The following is a 15000-nucleotide window of genomic DNA, read 5'->3' as shown; positions in this document are numbered from 1 at the left end:
TTCCGGCAGTGGTAGGTGCAATTCTTGTGACTGAACTCTTTCAAATCAACTCAACAACAATATCAGTACTAATAAATTAAAATAAGAACTTCACATAATCCCCACTCTAATCCCTTTTTCACTAAATATTAAAATGAGGAAAGTTCAAGAAGGGCGGACTTTTCGTTATCAAGAAGAGGTTTTTTTCATCATGACCTGTGGTCAGTGAATTTAAACAACATAGTCAAATGTAGAGATTTATATTTACTCGGGCAAAGGTATACTGAAATCCATTACTAATATTAAGATTAGGTCCAGTAGCTGAAGTTGTTTTAAGATGTAGTGTGAGAGATTCGAAAATGGAGCAGAGTGAAATAAATTCGTGTGAATTATGAATTGCTAACAGATGTTTTCTGACATGAAAATTCCGTTGTAAAACTTAGATTGAATAGTAGAGAACTTGGAATAGATTTTCCAAGAGAAATTGGAATGAGAAATTGGAACAGAGAACCTGCTCAGGACATGCCAAGAATGAAATATACCAAATGTATCTCGGTTCCACTAACTTAGTAGTTTTTTCTTTGATTTGAAAAATTAAAAGGAAATACGCCTAACAGAATAGACCAGTTAAAGTTCGTGTTTCTGGTACTCCGCAATGAGAGCAAGAACAGAAAAATGACATCCTATGATAGCGCCCACGAGCCCAAACAAAGCTACCGTCGTATCGATCACAAAATCATACCACTGCAGCCTTTCGTAACAGATCTTCATATGAAAAATAGCTGGGAAAATAAAAGCTAAACACATGCCGGTAAAGCTACCAACAAGAGCCATGTACAGCCCGAAATGCGGGACTAATACCCCAATGAATAAAGTAAAAGAAACTATGCAAAGGCGCGCGGCAAGCGCTTGTGCGTAGGAAATTTTGTCCTTGGTGTCACTGGGATTGTCTACCTTACAGCAAGGAAAATCGATATTTTCAAGAATATCGAAAACGGTGTAGACTGGAATGGTGTAAGATGTAGCGGCGAGAAGGAGGACGAGCAAGTTGACGCACATGTGAAGACCTCCGTCTGGTAGATTGTTAGTTATGACTTGATCTGTGTCTACGGTAAAGGTGAGGTACCCGATGAAGCCAAACGCGACCTTCACAAAAGTGACTGCCATGTACGTTACGCTCATTACGTTGCTGAATTTCTGGGGCTCCTTCATACTGCCTTCAATCGCAGGCATGTAGGGTTGGGATGAGTAGCTCACGACGATGATTCCAACGGCTGCGCCAAACGTCTTCAACTTGAAGTCGGGCATGGAGGCGAAATTCCAGCGCTCGTGGTGCATAATACCGTACATGGTGACTGTCAAGTAGATTATTTGACCAATCATGACCGTAAGGAAACTCACCCAGGAGACTTCATTGAGGGACTTCAGAAAGATGTTTGGTAAAAGCAACATGGCCCCGAGTGCCGTCCAATGACTCTGGTAAAGCGACACGAAAGGAAACGTCGACGCCAAGATTGAACCACACAGAATCAACAGCAGAGTGCAGTACGACATCTGCTCGAAGATTTGCGCCGCGTTTACAAGGTGCCGGCCGATCTTTGGCGAGAATGCCTCTCCGATTTCGACATAGCTGTTCCGGACGCGGAACGGCGTCTGGTCCGGGGAATACTCGTACAGGCATTGCACGAGAATCTTGTTGGTGAAATTAGAGATGAATGCTATGGCTACAATGCTGAAAAGCGTCGCATAGCCTCCGCTCTTCACAACATACGGCATGGCCAATATGGCTACTCCTTGGTTTGCGTTGAATATGTTCCAGAATGTCTGCAAGTTGGTTGTCTTGTTTTTGTCGTCGTCTATCGATGAGATAGCATGATTGTTTTCTTTAACTTCCTCTTCCTGGTCGCTGCTGTCGTCGTCGTCGTCGGCATTTCTGAGAAATTTGTAAGCGCCGTAGATGTGCTGTTGTAAAATCGACTTCATTTCTGTTGATAATTAGACAGCTTTTTTTTTTCTAACGGGCGAGCTTGCTATTTCGTTTTAATCCAGTCGGTTTTACCCGCATAGCGGAGTAAAAGTTGTTTTCAACAACTGCTTTTTTTGTCCCCCGTCGCCTTGGCAGCCCACGCACCGAATAAATCTATTAATCTGGAAAAAGGTTATTTAAAGTTTTCTTCCCATAATATCACGTTAAGACCGGTTCGGAAATTTATAAAGACAAACAAATAATTCTAGCAAATTGGTGCTCTCTAGATGGCAATCTGATTATAATATAGTTAAAAAATCATCGAGCTATTCAACGAAAAATCTTATAATATTTTTTTCAAGCTGTTCTGTGCATAGTTTGGATAACCTTACATGTGAAAAACTCCAATCTTGGCTTTGTTGAAAACCAATTTTGTCCCCCCTCTGTCGATTAGCTGTGAAGCAATCATTTATTAACGAACTTCTCCAAAATCGCGGGCATTATTTATGAAGTACATCAAAGTTAATCTTCACCTTGAAATTCGATTGTTAAAAGCTTTTACGAAGGGCTTACTTCGGTTGAAAGCGCAGTTCTGGAAAAAAAACTTTTTGCGTCTAGTTTTGATCAATTTCTTAAAACAGCAGCTATGTGTTAGGATTAGTTAACGACAAGTTTTACAGCCGTAATAGCTTGTAGCTTTTCAAATAAGGTGCGTTTGACCATAAAACCAGCCGGCAAGCTGGAAAATGACGTATTTCGGCAAACTGAATAATTTAAAGCTTACACATATGATTTATCGGCAATCCGGATGAAGAAAAAAAACATTGAGGCAAAATATACATTCAGTGTAGTTCAACGTGTAGCAAATTGTGAATCATCAGTTCTTTTTATTTTTTATCTTTTATTTTATCTTATTTTTGTAACCACCTGGCATAAAATTTACTGACAGTCAAAGTTTAAATATTGAACAGTAATTCTCAAAGTCTTAGTATCACGGGGAAATAATTATATCAATCAAATCGCATAAACTTTGACTTTGAATTAGTGAGCTAATTGCGAAACTTACAAACAACCCTTTGGATATCGTTTGAGACGTTTCTTTTCGAAATGGTACCACTCGCATGCGCTTGGGTTTAAACAAGTAGTGAGTTTGTTGGATCATTCAGAACAAATCCAATTTTCAACCAAATAATAAAAATTTTGCATAATGAGAGGCGAACGTTTCATGAACTACGATTAGAAACAGATAAGGGGTTTATTTCTAAAGAAACTATGGTGCTGCCTTTGGGGAGGTGGAAACGAATGTTTGGTTTTATACGGTCAACTGACTTGATAAGGTAATTTGGCCACCGTAGGGAGATTCGAGTGCTGACGCCGTTTCGATCATTGGGTCATCATTAGCCCATCGTCAGAGTGAATCGATGAAAGAACCATAAAATGACCAGTGTCAGATAAGATTTATATAATGGTGTTGGATAAGATTCCTCTAACGAAGCGCTAATGCTCAGCTCAGCACTCGAATCTCTCTCTCGAATGACCGGAATGCTCACGGATAACAATGATGACAATGATAATAGTTTATTTATTTATTCTTTTTTTTAAATATACTTTTGCATCCAGCCTCAAAAATAATTAAAGGGGAAGTATCATGGGGTTTTTTATATCTTTTGTTAAAAATGATGACATAAGACCTTCAATCAGCTGCCAAATAATTATAGAATGACGAAAGGAAAGAAATCAACTCAATTCTTGAAAGGAGCAACTCGTGATCTGTCCTAACGCATTTTGGAAACAAAAATGCGAGAACTTGAAAAACACTTGCCCTAACATTTCTCAAGTTTCAATCCATACCGGCCTACTCTGTCTCTGGCCAGAGACACTAATCGACAGTTTTATTACACTGGGGTAATAATTTATAACAAACGTGACAATTATTTCGTTGTTTCTGCTGACAGACAAACAAACTTGCTTATAACGTTCTGTGAAGAACAGTAAAATCAGGGAATCTTAAAAATCTATAAAACTTAAAACCTTTAAAAACTACTACTATCGGTGTTTTCTATGCGGTCTAATTTCTTAATCGGTACTTGATTTGCCTCAACATTTACGAATCCCGCTTGCCCTCCCGACATTCTGTATAGTATCAAACCTTTACACGTCGTCCCCGTTCCATTTCCTTTACCAAATAGTTCAACACCTTGTTTATCCCAAAATTCAATTCAAAACAAAAAGCACTCCTTGTTCCCAACCGAGAGGCCCTTGGTACGAGCACAACACAACTTCCGCTTTTCCAAGAATTGCTGTGCTCTATTTTCCACAATTGTGCGCTTTGTATTAAGCCATGGCTCGAAGTAAATGTTTTTTCGACGATGTTAAGAAGGAACTGGAATGCTCTGTGTGCCAAGAACAGTTTAGTGAGATTAACGAACCGAAGATACTAAAATGTCTCCACACCTTCTGTAAGACGTGTTTGGAAGCTTGGTTGCGACAGCATCGTGAAGGAGAATTGAGTTGCCCAACGTGCCGTCATATCACCGAATGTCCTAACAACGACATAAACAGGTTGCCATCTAACCTCTTCTGTAAGCAGTTGGTCGAAATTGTGGAGGCTTACAGCGGACAGGGACAAGACGATTCACCGCAGTGTTGGAACTGTGAAAAAAAGAAATCGTTAAAAGTTTATTGTTTTGATTGTAACTGCTTCTTGTGTGATGATTGTGCCGAGGCTCACAAAAATTGGAAAACCTTCAGGGATCATCATATTAAAGAAATTGGCAAGTTTAACTCGAGAGATGTTCAAGATTACGCCCGGAAGACAAACTTTTGCAGGAAGCATGAAGATGAATTGAGGTATTATTGCGATCACTGCAAAATTTGCATATGTCGCGACTGCGCCATTTTGGAACATCACGACCACAACAAAATTTCCTTTGAGCAAGGGCTTGAAAAGAAGAAGTCAGAAATTACTTCTAAAATGGAAGAAGTTCAGGTAGTGAGCTGTCTTTTGAAGAACCACAAGGAAACCCTGGAGAAACAACGAGTAAGAGTGGAAAACACCATCGATCAAGCGACTGATGAAGTCCGTCGAGTCGCTAGACACTTCATAAGTTTGATTCACCAGCATGAATCAACGATGACTGAAGAGTTACTGAGGCGGAAACAAAGTCTTCAAACTGAAGTTTCGACTCAAATGAGCGCCGTGGACGAGAAACTGATGGATATAAATGGCAGCTTGGAATTTGGCAAAGATATTCTCGAGCGAAATAATCTACCTGAGATTTTAAACGTTGAAGAAACATTAGAACGAAGGCTTAAAGAACTTTTATCATCCTCAGAAATCCATCCCGTCGAGATGAATTACTTTAAGGTTAAGTACGTTCCAACTGATTTGTCTAACATACACAATGAGTTAGGAGGGCTAGTTGTCACAAATACTGAGCCCTCATTATCGATTGCCCAAGGCAAGGGATTGACGGATGGTTTGCAAGGTAAAGACTGCACTTTTAAAATTGTCACAAAGGATTGGCAAGGCCAGACAACTTACAGTGAAATTGACGAAGTGGATGTTGACATCCAGTCGCTTCAGACCGGAAGAGTCGCAAAACCCAGCATAACCGATTCAAAAGATGGCTGCTACGAAGTAACCTACAAACCAGAGGATGCAGGAGATTTTAGTGTCTCCATAAAAATTGGTGGCGAAGATATTACGGGCAGTCCGTTTGGTTTGAAAGTGAAAAAGAGAGCCTCACAAACGGCAGGTATGATTAACGGACCTTGATTTTAATTGGGGGTGTGGGTGACTTCCGTTTAGGTTGTCGAAACGTCATTCAATGTCACCTCAACCAATCCATCAGAGGAATACGCTCATCTGGATGATCATATTTGGCGTATTTGTGGATATACTTGTTTGTTTGTCTATTGTGAATGTATGTGCCCAAATCACTGTAACAAGCAACGACAACGGCAACGCCAACGAAAACGTCACTTGAAAATATAACTAATACTTCGTTCGTACGACGCCATTATTTCAACTCGCTCAACTTCTACAGAAACGGTGAACTACACAGGAACCAATTGAAATTGATAGGAGAGGCGTTCAAGTACCTTAAGAAAGAGAAAGAAAATTCACCGACGTGTTTGTACGTTCTCCGCAAAACCTTGAATTTGATCGTTTGACGTTGTCGTTTTGCAGAGGACGGCAAAGAAATATACCAAAACTTTAAACGCATGTTCAGAGCCGGATTGTCTTCACTCATTAAGCCTATTGATTTGTGGCCTTGGCGTTGCCGTCGCTTTTGTCGTTGCTTTAGGTCCCTAATATCTATGGTGTGCAGAATTTCAAGTGACATTCAAAGCTGACTCTGCTGTTATTATTATTTCACTTCTCTCTTGGATTCTCTCCAAACCAATTGCCTTATACGGGCCCTCTCGAAGGAAACCAACCCATTGGGCTTATGACCTGGACAATGGAGACACAGCGTTCACTTCCTGGATACCATGATTGTGGAATCATCAACGTCTATTTCCGTTTAGGCGAAGGAATTCAAGGTATTTTCATATTTGGTTATTAAAAAACCCGTTCACCTAAAAAATGTAATCATTTCAGCTGATCCAAGGCGGCAAAGATATTCGGCATACCTCGAAATCGCTCAAATTGACTAATTGACTTGAGGGAACTTGACTTACTAAGGTCGTTCCCGCCCTCTTCCTCAAACTTAGCAGCAAAATTCAAAAATAAGAAAATTAAATATTCTTTCGTTTAACTTTTTTACTTGTGAATGCACGCATACGCAATGAAAGAGTTACCATCATGTGGGGAAATGTCACTCACTCGGTCGGTCCATCGTCCCATCTATAGGTCGTAAACTTTCAAATATGGCATACTCTCATGGCTCTCTAAAGTTTCTCTTCTCCTCAATTATAAAACTACACGCTTTTTGGAGCTCAAGTTTAAAAAAAGAAAAAGCCTAAACAACACTCGATCAATGTATATAGTCTTTCAACCATTTCTCAGTTGGTTGTAAGTCCTGGAGGAGAATGGTTAAGGCCATCTTTTCAACCCTACGTTTTCCACGCGCTTAAAATATGTTCGGCGCTTCCACCAAATTTTTTTAAACCGGCATTTTACGTAATAAGCCGGACAGTTTAGCGTAAACACTTCTTATATTCGTGTCTGTAAAACAGGTAACTAAATAAGTTAGGGAGTACTAAGTGGAAGGTTGGAAAAATTCAGTTTATTGCGAAAAACTAATTAAGGCGGCATGGAGTCGATTTCTTTCACGAATCAGGTGGGAAATGACGTTCCCGGAGACTTCTCAAGACTTCTTTTTGAAGAGCTTACTGCCCGTTATGTTGATTTCTTTGGTCATCGAAAGGGCAGTAAATCTGTTTTCCAACCCAGTTTTAACTTTGCTGGATCCATTTCCTCGATTTTTCCTTTATTAATACCAAACTAGAAAGTTTAACGTTAAAAGAATAAGAATAATTAGGAAAATGCCTCCGAACGTAAGAACTGAAAATAGACACTCGAAGGAGTGCATGTGGTTTCAGCTACCACAATGAAAAGTTATGGCCTGTGTTCGAGTGACCCTGAAAAAAGTCATCGTAAGAAAATGAAAGGAATTTCTTCAAAGATCAACAAATTATATGTGACTGTTACATTACAGTAATTTTTTTGGTCTGCTCTATTGACTACCTTTTTGTGCATTTATGAAAAAGCTGCAAAGCTGGGGTGTTACTTCGGTAGGTGTATGTTATATGTTAGTGGCGTTGCAAATTTGTAGGGAGGTTATTTTCCAAGTGATAGAGGGCGATTTTTAGACTGCCATTATACTCTTGGTATCTCTATTTGCGTTAGTGACCAAGCGTAAGGGAAGCTCAATTCTTCGAGGTATGTTTCAAACTATGATCTGTAGCAAAATCAGCGACCAAAGGAATTCTAAACATGCGGTCCATTTTATTAAAATAAGTCAATCAATGCTTCGGGCCCGTGTAACGATTGTAGAATATTGCAGTATAAAAAAGCAATATTGTATAAAATTCAGAGGGATAAATGAATAGCTTTAGTCAGTACCAAAATTGTGCAGCGTAATTTGATCGTGTTGTCATATAGGCGCATTTTGGTATGCGCTGGAGGATTTCGGTTTGTTTAACACTTTAATACACAGGGAACAGTAATACATATGGTTTGGCTCTCCCATGGTTTACATAAGTGTGAATCAAGACACAGATAAACAGGCAATAAGCTTTTTTAATTGAAAAAATTTATTCAGACAAACCCGTCTTCACCCTTGAAAAGCAAATACGTTCAATGTTCACCTCAAATGAAGCTACATGGAATGAATGTACTTGAAGGAGACCGATCCAAGCGCGCTCCAAGTCACTAAAAGCAACTGAGTATGTTTTTCAAAAATTTCGCCAAAGCTATTTGAAATATGATAAATCAATCAATTTAACATAAAGCACGGTAAAATTCACATTCAAACCTGTAGTATCTTGTAAAGTGGATTCCCAGGAGCACACAAAAATGTCCGAGAACTTCTAAAGCTCATGTGATGATTTGCAGACCTTGTTTGTGATCGCACATGTTTCGCCTTAACACAATTTCGAACAGGAATTTCTTCGCTGGAACTCGCTGACTTCCTCTTTTTTAAGCAGCCGAGTGTTCCTTAAAAGTTGTTCTTTTGATTTGCGGTATTGAAAACCTGTGTTTTCCCTCCAAGAACCACAAACTGCCACCTTGAAAATCCACGCATGAGAGATGCGGCATCCATTTTGAATTGCATACAAGGATCTTCCGTACGAATAAAGCCGACTAAGCGCAGCTATGACGTTTTTAAAATCGATATAAAACCGACAACCCTCTGAAATCCAATGAAGATTGTCGAAAACTACAAGATACAACGAACCAGGGTACCGAACAATAGAAGGCACCAATGCATCGAACAAATATCGACTGCAACTGCGTGAATCTCGTTTCCAGGCCCAAAAGAAAAGGGTAACGCCTGGCACTAAAAGACATCGTATTTATCGATGAAAGATCGCCAATAACCTTCGGCATTCCGAACCTTTACGGAAAATGGACTCACTTACTTTCTTACTTTCTTTCTCACTTACACTACACGATGACAATGTAGATTTCAGCTTCTACAAAGATGGTGAAACGCAACTAGAATGCAAACGGCACTGAGTTTTTATGCATCATTGTCCGATCGAATGAAAACAAATAACCTTAATGCAGAGGACATTTTTATCTTATTTTGAAGTATCTTGACAATACCAAATTTACCCTAAAACCAAACCAGATGTTTCAACTCGCAGTTTTTTTTTGTCGGCATCAGTAGTAAGCAAGCTTATAACCAGAAAATGGCTGCGCTTTTACAATGAGTACATTCATTTGGCGTAATTTTTACTCGGGCCGTAAGGCGGACCTAGTTAAGGTTTCGGTAGCATTATCAAATTCTTTTTTCTTTTTAGGGTCGCGATGGGCCGAGAGATAAGACTTCGGGCCACGAGTTATTGTTCTCGGTCTCGTTTTTTTGTACTCGGCTGGTACGAGTTACGTTTTCTGTCGTGTTACCAAATTCTTTAAATTCTCGATCGCGTTCTTTGTTTTCGGGCCGTGAGTAGCCTGAAATGTCAGCCGTCTCCTGGGGAGGAGACGGCTGACATTTCAGACTAGGCCGTGAGGAGTGTTTACAATATGCGAGCCAGACGTGCGAGGCATGAACAAAACATGCAAGGCATGCGAGGCATGGACAACCCCAACGTAAACTGCTATTAAACCGTTAAGCTAACCGGGGAGCTATTTAAGCTAACCTTAGTGCTATTTAGGCTAACTGGAGTGCTCTCTACTAGGCTAACCGGATTGTTTTTTAGGCTAACCTGAGTGCCTCAAGGCTAGTTTTGTTTAACCGAAAATTTGGCAACTAAATTAGTCTATGACCTGGCAGGCCAAGATAGATAAAGATGTCTCACGTTTACTATAGAAAAACAATGTAGAAACGGTTTCTGTCTTCAAATGAAAGGTGAATAACAAATGCTTTCCCCAGAATTTCATTTAAAAATATAAACAGCGAAACATTGAAAAACGTACAAGGATATAAACGTACGCGTGATGCGTAACGTTACTCTAGATGGGGGGGGGGGGGGGGGTACTCAACAGATGCTTGGGTAGGGAGGTGCGGCCCGGGCGTTCAAACCCTGACCCTGTTTAAGACACAATTCTCCGTTATCCCTATCCCGTTTAAGACAGAATTCAAAATGTTCAGGCCCTTTCTAAGACATTTAACCCAAAATCACACCCTGTTTAAGACTAGAATGAAATAAGAATACACTAGTTCCTTACTGTATTTTAATGCATTGGCAATCACAATCTGTTCAAGCCATTAGGTCATTTAGGGATACCCTGTTTTAAGACAGAAAGTGATGAAATAGATACCCCGTTCAAGACAAAACACCCTGAAAACCATACCATATCGGGCTGCACGTCCCCGTTAAGGAAACATAAGGGAGTACCCCCCGGGTCTAGATCATTCCGAAAATTACGATCCATCATTGAGCCGGCGTCACATACATATTAGGACCGTACAAATGGTTGCTGTCTCTAAACGAAAGGTGAAAACGTAAGGATTAAAGCCCGGGGATTATAAAAAGCATTCGTATGACAAATGTCGTTTTCCCCTGCATTGCATTCTGACTGCAAGAAATGCAGTTCTATCTGGTAATGTATCTATTTGGTAGCCTACGAGCAACTCTCTTGGGGGTGGGGGCGGGAGGGAGAAAGAGGATCCACCCCCAAGAGAGCTTGCTCGCAGGCTAACTATTTGGGGGAATTGGCGATGCTGGAGGTTATCACTGTTAAAAGATTGTAGGTTTTACGCACCACACAGTCAAATATGGCCCGAATATAAGCTGGAAACAGCTTCTTGTTTCTATAATAAAGTCCATCCATGTTGCCGGCTGTCTTTTTACCGTTTTGGTGCCTTTTTAAACTTTTCTGTGAGATTCATATGCTCAATATGCTTTTATTTCAACTTTCCATATCTTCTTTTAATAATTGTCTTGTCGTTTTGGGAGTTAAAATCCTTGAATGTGTCTACCGAGTTGATATTCCCTGGCTAAATTTTAATATCTAGACGCAATGTTGAACGGGTGGAAAAAAATTTAAATTTCTGCACGCTCGATCCTGACTTCTTACACGCGTGCACATCACACGCGTATAGAGCAATTTTTTTTTTCTCCAAAGAAATTTTTTCTTGCATCCCATGGGGACAAGCCCATGCAGAAATCAAAATGACATTCCGTTACGGTCTCCATCCCTCAATATGGCTCCTCCTATAACCCAACAACGCACGTGACAAGTCATAAAACGTGCATTTTATTTAAGGTAATAGAAACTAAGAACTACACTTTTACCTAAATTGTAGATCCAGAACATCCCAATCCCGGACAGCCTCACAGTGGCTTAGAATTCTATACCTTCCTCCCTTACAACAAAGATGGAAAAGAGGTATACGATCTCTTAAAGATGGCGTTTGATGCAAGAATGCTTTTTACAATTGGAACTTCACCCGCTACTAAAGAGGAGAATGTGATCGTGTGCAATGGCATCGAACTGAAGACCAGCGAACGTGGAGGCCCAGCTAAGTAAGTTTTACTTTTGTATTCCCACAATCACCTTGATAAATGTAAACAGTTTTATTCTATATAGTTTTATTATTTTTATTGTCTTTTGTTAATCGTGGCATACCTGTAGACTAGCTGCTGCGGGTTGTACTGAACCATTGCTAAGCGTATGTTTCCCACATTAAAAAAAGTATCTTATCTTATCTTAATGATTCTAATAGCAACCGAAGGGCTCGGCACATAACCGAACCGTACAGTCACTACAGTGCCTTTAAGATCATTTTCGTTGTTTTCCAGGCTCAGGTTTGCGAGTTTTTTTTACATGGGTTTTTTCGTCCTTCAATGTTTCCTAAAGGAGTTGAGGGCCACATGCATAACATACCCCAAACTTCAGTAAATTAAAAAACAAAAAGCGATCTAAAAAGCGTTATGGGTTGTTGCCCCGATCCATTCAATTTCTCTACAATAGAATGAAACCTCAAAGCATGATCGCTCAAATGAAGGGCCCTTCTAAGCATTTGTTTCGTGGCTTGCTTGCTATTTTTTGTTAAAATTGTTATATACTGAATTATAGCTATTGTTCGTATTAAAATTGACAGCAACAAGAGGTTCAGTTTTATATGTCACAATGATATGCTATTATCTGTTAGTTAATAGTCAGTTCTTTTACAAGCGAATCTCGAAGTAAGTCATGTCCTTGGTACTTTAATTATACGGGTAATCCTCTTTACTCTTCTTACAGCTGTGGCTATCCAGACCCCAGCTACCTTGATCGAGTGAAGTGTCAGCTAGCAGAAAAGGGAATAACACAGTTTTATTCGTCAAGGATGTCTACGGAAGATTACCGTTATGTGTAGATACATTTTTAAAAGGCTTTATCAACAACTTTCCCCAAGCTAGTTAAGTACGACATGTGCAGCTGTGGTCACTCACACTAGTAACTAACTTAAGATTAGTCTAGAAAAAAAAAAGAAGAGGCAAGTCTTGTTTGTTTAAGAATGCATGCTTTGAGATTTTACTATTGATCACAATAGTTGTCAGAAAAATCTGACCATTTTAAAGTAGCATTTATTCACGAGCACACATGCACACTTTTATTAATAATACTGAAAATCGGGGTACGATCCGATTTGGTTTTTGAAAGTAAAATGAAATCGCAACTAGATTCGCGCTCGCTTCCACGGCTTCAAGGCATTGTCTCCTGTTCCAACCGAATATAGTCTCCCAATATAGAAGCGAAAGTATGACAAACCAGTGACAGTGACAGACCATAACTCAATAACACGTACAAATCTGTCGAGGATTCTGTTATCTCTCCCTACGTGGTTTAAATTGCAAAAAAACAATACATTATTTTTAAGACCAAACAGTGTGTAAAGTGTATGCCTTGTACACCGCAATCCATGGCAGGAGATCGATTTACTTTGTACCGTGTCATACGTGCAAAAACGTTTGGCTAACAGGGACAGGATACTTGTTCCAAAGTAGATCGAGAGCTTGGCCAGGGATAAGTATAAATGAAAATAGCTTGTGTTCGTTTGCTCTAACACGCAGCCGGGTCGATTGATTTTGGATTTGTTTTGCTGAGTGATGAACATGACGCGGTCTGGACATCCAGTCTAACCTTTCGTAGGTGATTCCCGAGAACGCCTAGAAAAGTAGTCCCTGGAAATGAGTTGGTCCCCGACAAGAGGTCTCAAGTCTACGTACCTTTTTTATAGCGAAAAATAATAATAAATAAATCTGGCGTCGTGGACAAGAGCTTGCTTAAGAGCATCACTTAGAAAGTAGCTCGCTAAGGAAGGTACGAATGTATTAGAGACGAGGAACAGTCTCTCTTTTTTTTTCCTCCTTATTAATATTTAAAGGGTGATTGGATCCAGGGCGCAGCGAAGCCACGATAATTCGAGAGCGTCTTATTGTTATTTTTCGTATTTGTTTGCTTAATGTTGTTATGGTTGTTTGTTGTTTTGTTTTTTGTCTTTGCTTGTTTATTTGGTTTCCATTTTGACTTGTATATATTCTATTTACGCTCGTCTGTAAGATTTGAAGAAAAAGAGAGACTGCCCCGCCTAGCTGTATTAAGAACCACTGTCAGAGACAATTTTTTAAGACCGCGAAGGAAATTAATTAATCGCACCAGGCATCTCATCCTGACTAAATAGAATAACAGAACTTACTTCATAAACATATTTTATAAGCAGTATGACCTATAGAGAATGTTGTGAAAAAAGAAACAGACATGTCCTTCTAGGTTTTCTTTTATTTAAGATTATCGATTAAAGTCAATAGATTGAACAAAACTCGTCCGTCACTGTACGTCTTTGTCTTCAAGCTAGGTTTGAGCCGAGAAGAATTCTCAGTTATTTGCGTTAGTATCAACCGTTTTTTACTCCTTTGATTAAGGGTGCGTTTCTTTGGGAAAATCCGAATCCCAATTTTTGATCCAAGATTACTCGGATCATAGTGTATCAAAGGAACCGACGAATCCAATCTGGGTAAGGATTCGTCGGATACTCGGATACTCCCAAAGAAACGCACTCTATCACGGGGCATTCTCGCCAAAATTTTCTCACACTCAGATATTTTTTAAGGCTTTCGCTTTTGTTAGAAAACTTGTCAGAAAGGCAAAAGCTCTTGTGGAAGGAGGAAGGTTGGTCACCACGTTCATTTTGGAGATCACCGGATGACCACAGTGTTTATAAAAGCTTTGGTGATTAATGCACAAAGCGTTAACATGTTTACGACAAAAAAGAGCAATTGAACTTCTCTAACCAAGATTTCTCTATTAGCTGACAGGCCAGTAAAGTAAATATTCGCAACTGCTTTTATGTTACGTTTTGGAATAATAATTGCTAGTCATGCTGACTTTAACTTCTCACACCCAGAGGTTTTTGTTTAGTGTTGTTTGTTTGCTTCATTTTGTTGTTGTTTTTCTTTGTTTGTTTGTTTTGTGTGTGTGCTTGCTTTTTTCTCAAAAATTGAGCGAATAAGTAAAGGATTTATCAGTTAAAAATAAACATAAACGAAGGTCACCTTGCATTTAAAAAATTAATCTATAGAGTTAAATACATGCCAGCATTGTTTGTCTAAATTTTTTTCCACAGCGCACGCGCGTGACATTACGACACCAAACGAGGTTCGCTGTAAGCATAAGAAAAATAACTGCACTAGGCAATTTTTCTTGCACTCTTGTTGCCTAGTGTAACATGCCCTGAAGCATCCTCGGAGACCCAGGGGCAGTTAGTCGGGTTGAAGAGATTTTCGTGGGCGAAAGTTTACTGTAACTGAACGGGAGAGCCCCTGAGCAATTACTCTTATCGAAACAGTTCCAGAATTCCCCGCTCTTGATTGGCTAGAAAAAAATTTCTGTTAGAGTGCCAGCGGTGAGATGTGGTTGTTGGTTCAATTGCCGCTCAAGATACCTG

At 39.6% G+C, this 15000-nt stretch overlaps 2 protein-coding genes across 2 annotated transcripts in view; one reads left to right on the top strand and one right to left on the bottom strand.

Moving 5' to 3' along the window:
• LOC146462411 (vesicular inhibitory amino acid transporter-like) overlaps nt 1–3275 on the bottom strand; it is a 3679-nt gene extending 404 nt beyond the window's left edge. The window contains exon 1 of the mRNA XM_085085647.1: nt 1–3275. This exon is cut by the window's left edge and continues 404 nt beyond it. Coding sequence (XP_084941773.1) covers nt 607–1962 — 1356 coding nt within the window. The 5' untranslated portion in view covers nt 1963–3275 and the 3' untranslated portion in view covers nt 1–606.
• Nucleotides 3276–4202: 927 nt separating this feature from the next.
• LOC146462410 (E3 ubiquitin-protein ligase TRIM71-like) lies at nt 4203–12546 on the top strand. Its single transcript, XM_085085656.1, has 4 exons — nt 4203–5703; nt 6380–6493; nt 11374–11593; nt 12315–12546. Exons 1-4 carry the CDS (start codon nt 4287–4289, stop codon nt 12427–12429), a joined length of 1866 nt encoding a protein of 621 aa, XP_084941782.1. The 5' UTR covers nt 4203–4286; the 3' UTR covers nt 12430–12546.
• Nucleotides 12547–15000: the final 2454 nt, after the last annotated feature.

The sequence above is a fragment of the Pavona decussata genome, unplaced genomic scaffold (genome assembly GCF_977016875.1).
Source record: "Pavona decussata unplaced genomic scaffold, jaPavDecu1.1 SCAFFOLD_188, whole genome shotgun sequence".
Taxonomy (NCBI): domain Eukaryota; kingdom Metazoa; phylum Cnidaria; class Anthozoa; order Scleractinia; family Agariciidae; genus Pavona; species Pavona decussata.
This window is presented reverse-complemented; position numbering and strand designations above follow the sequence as displayed.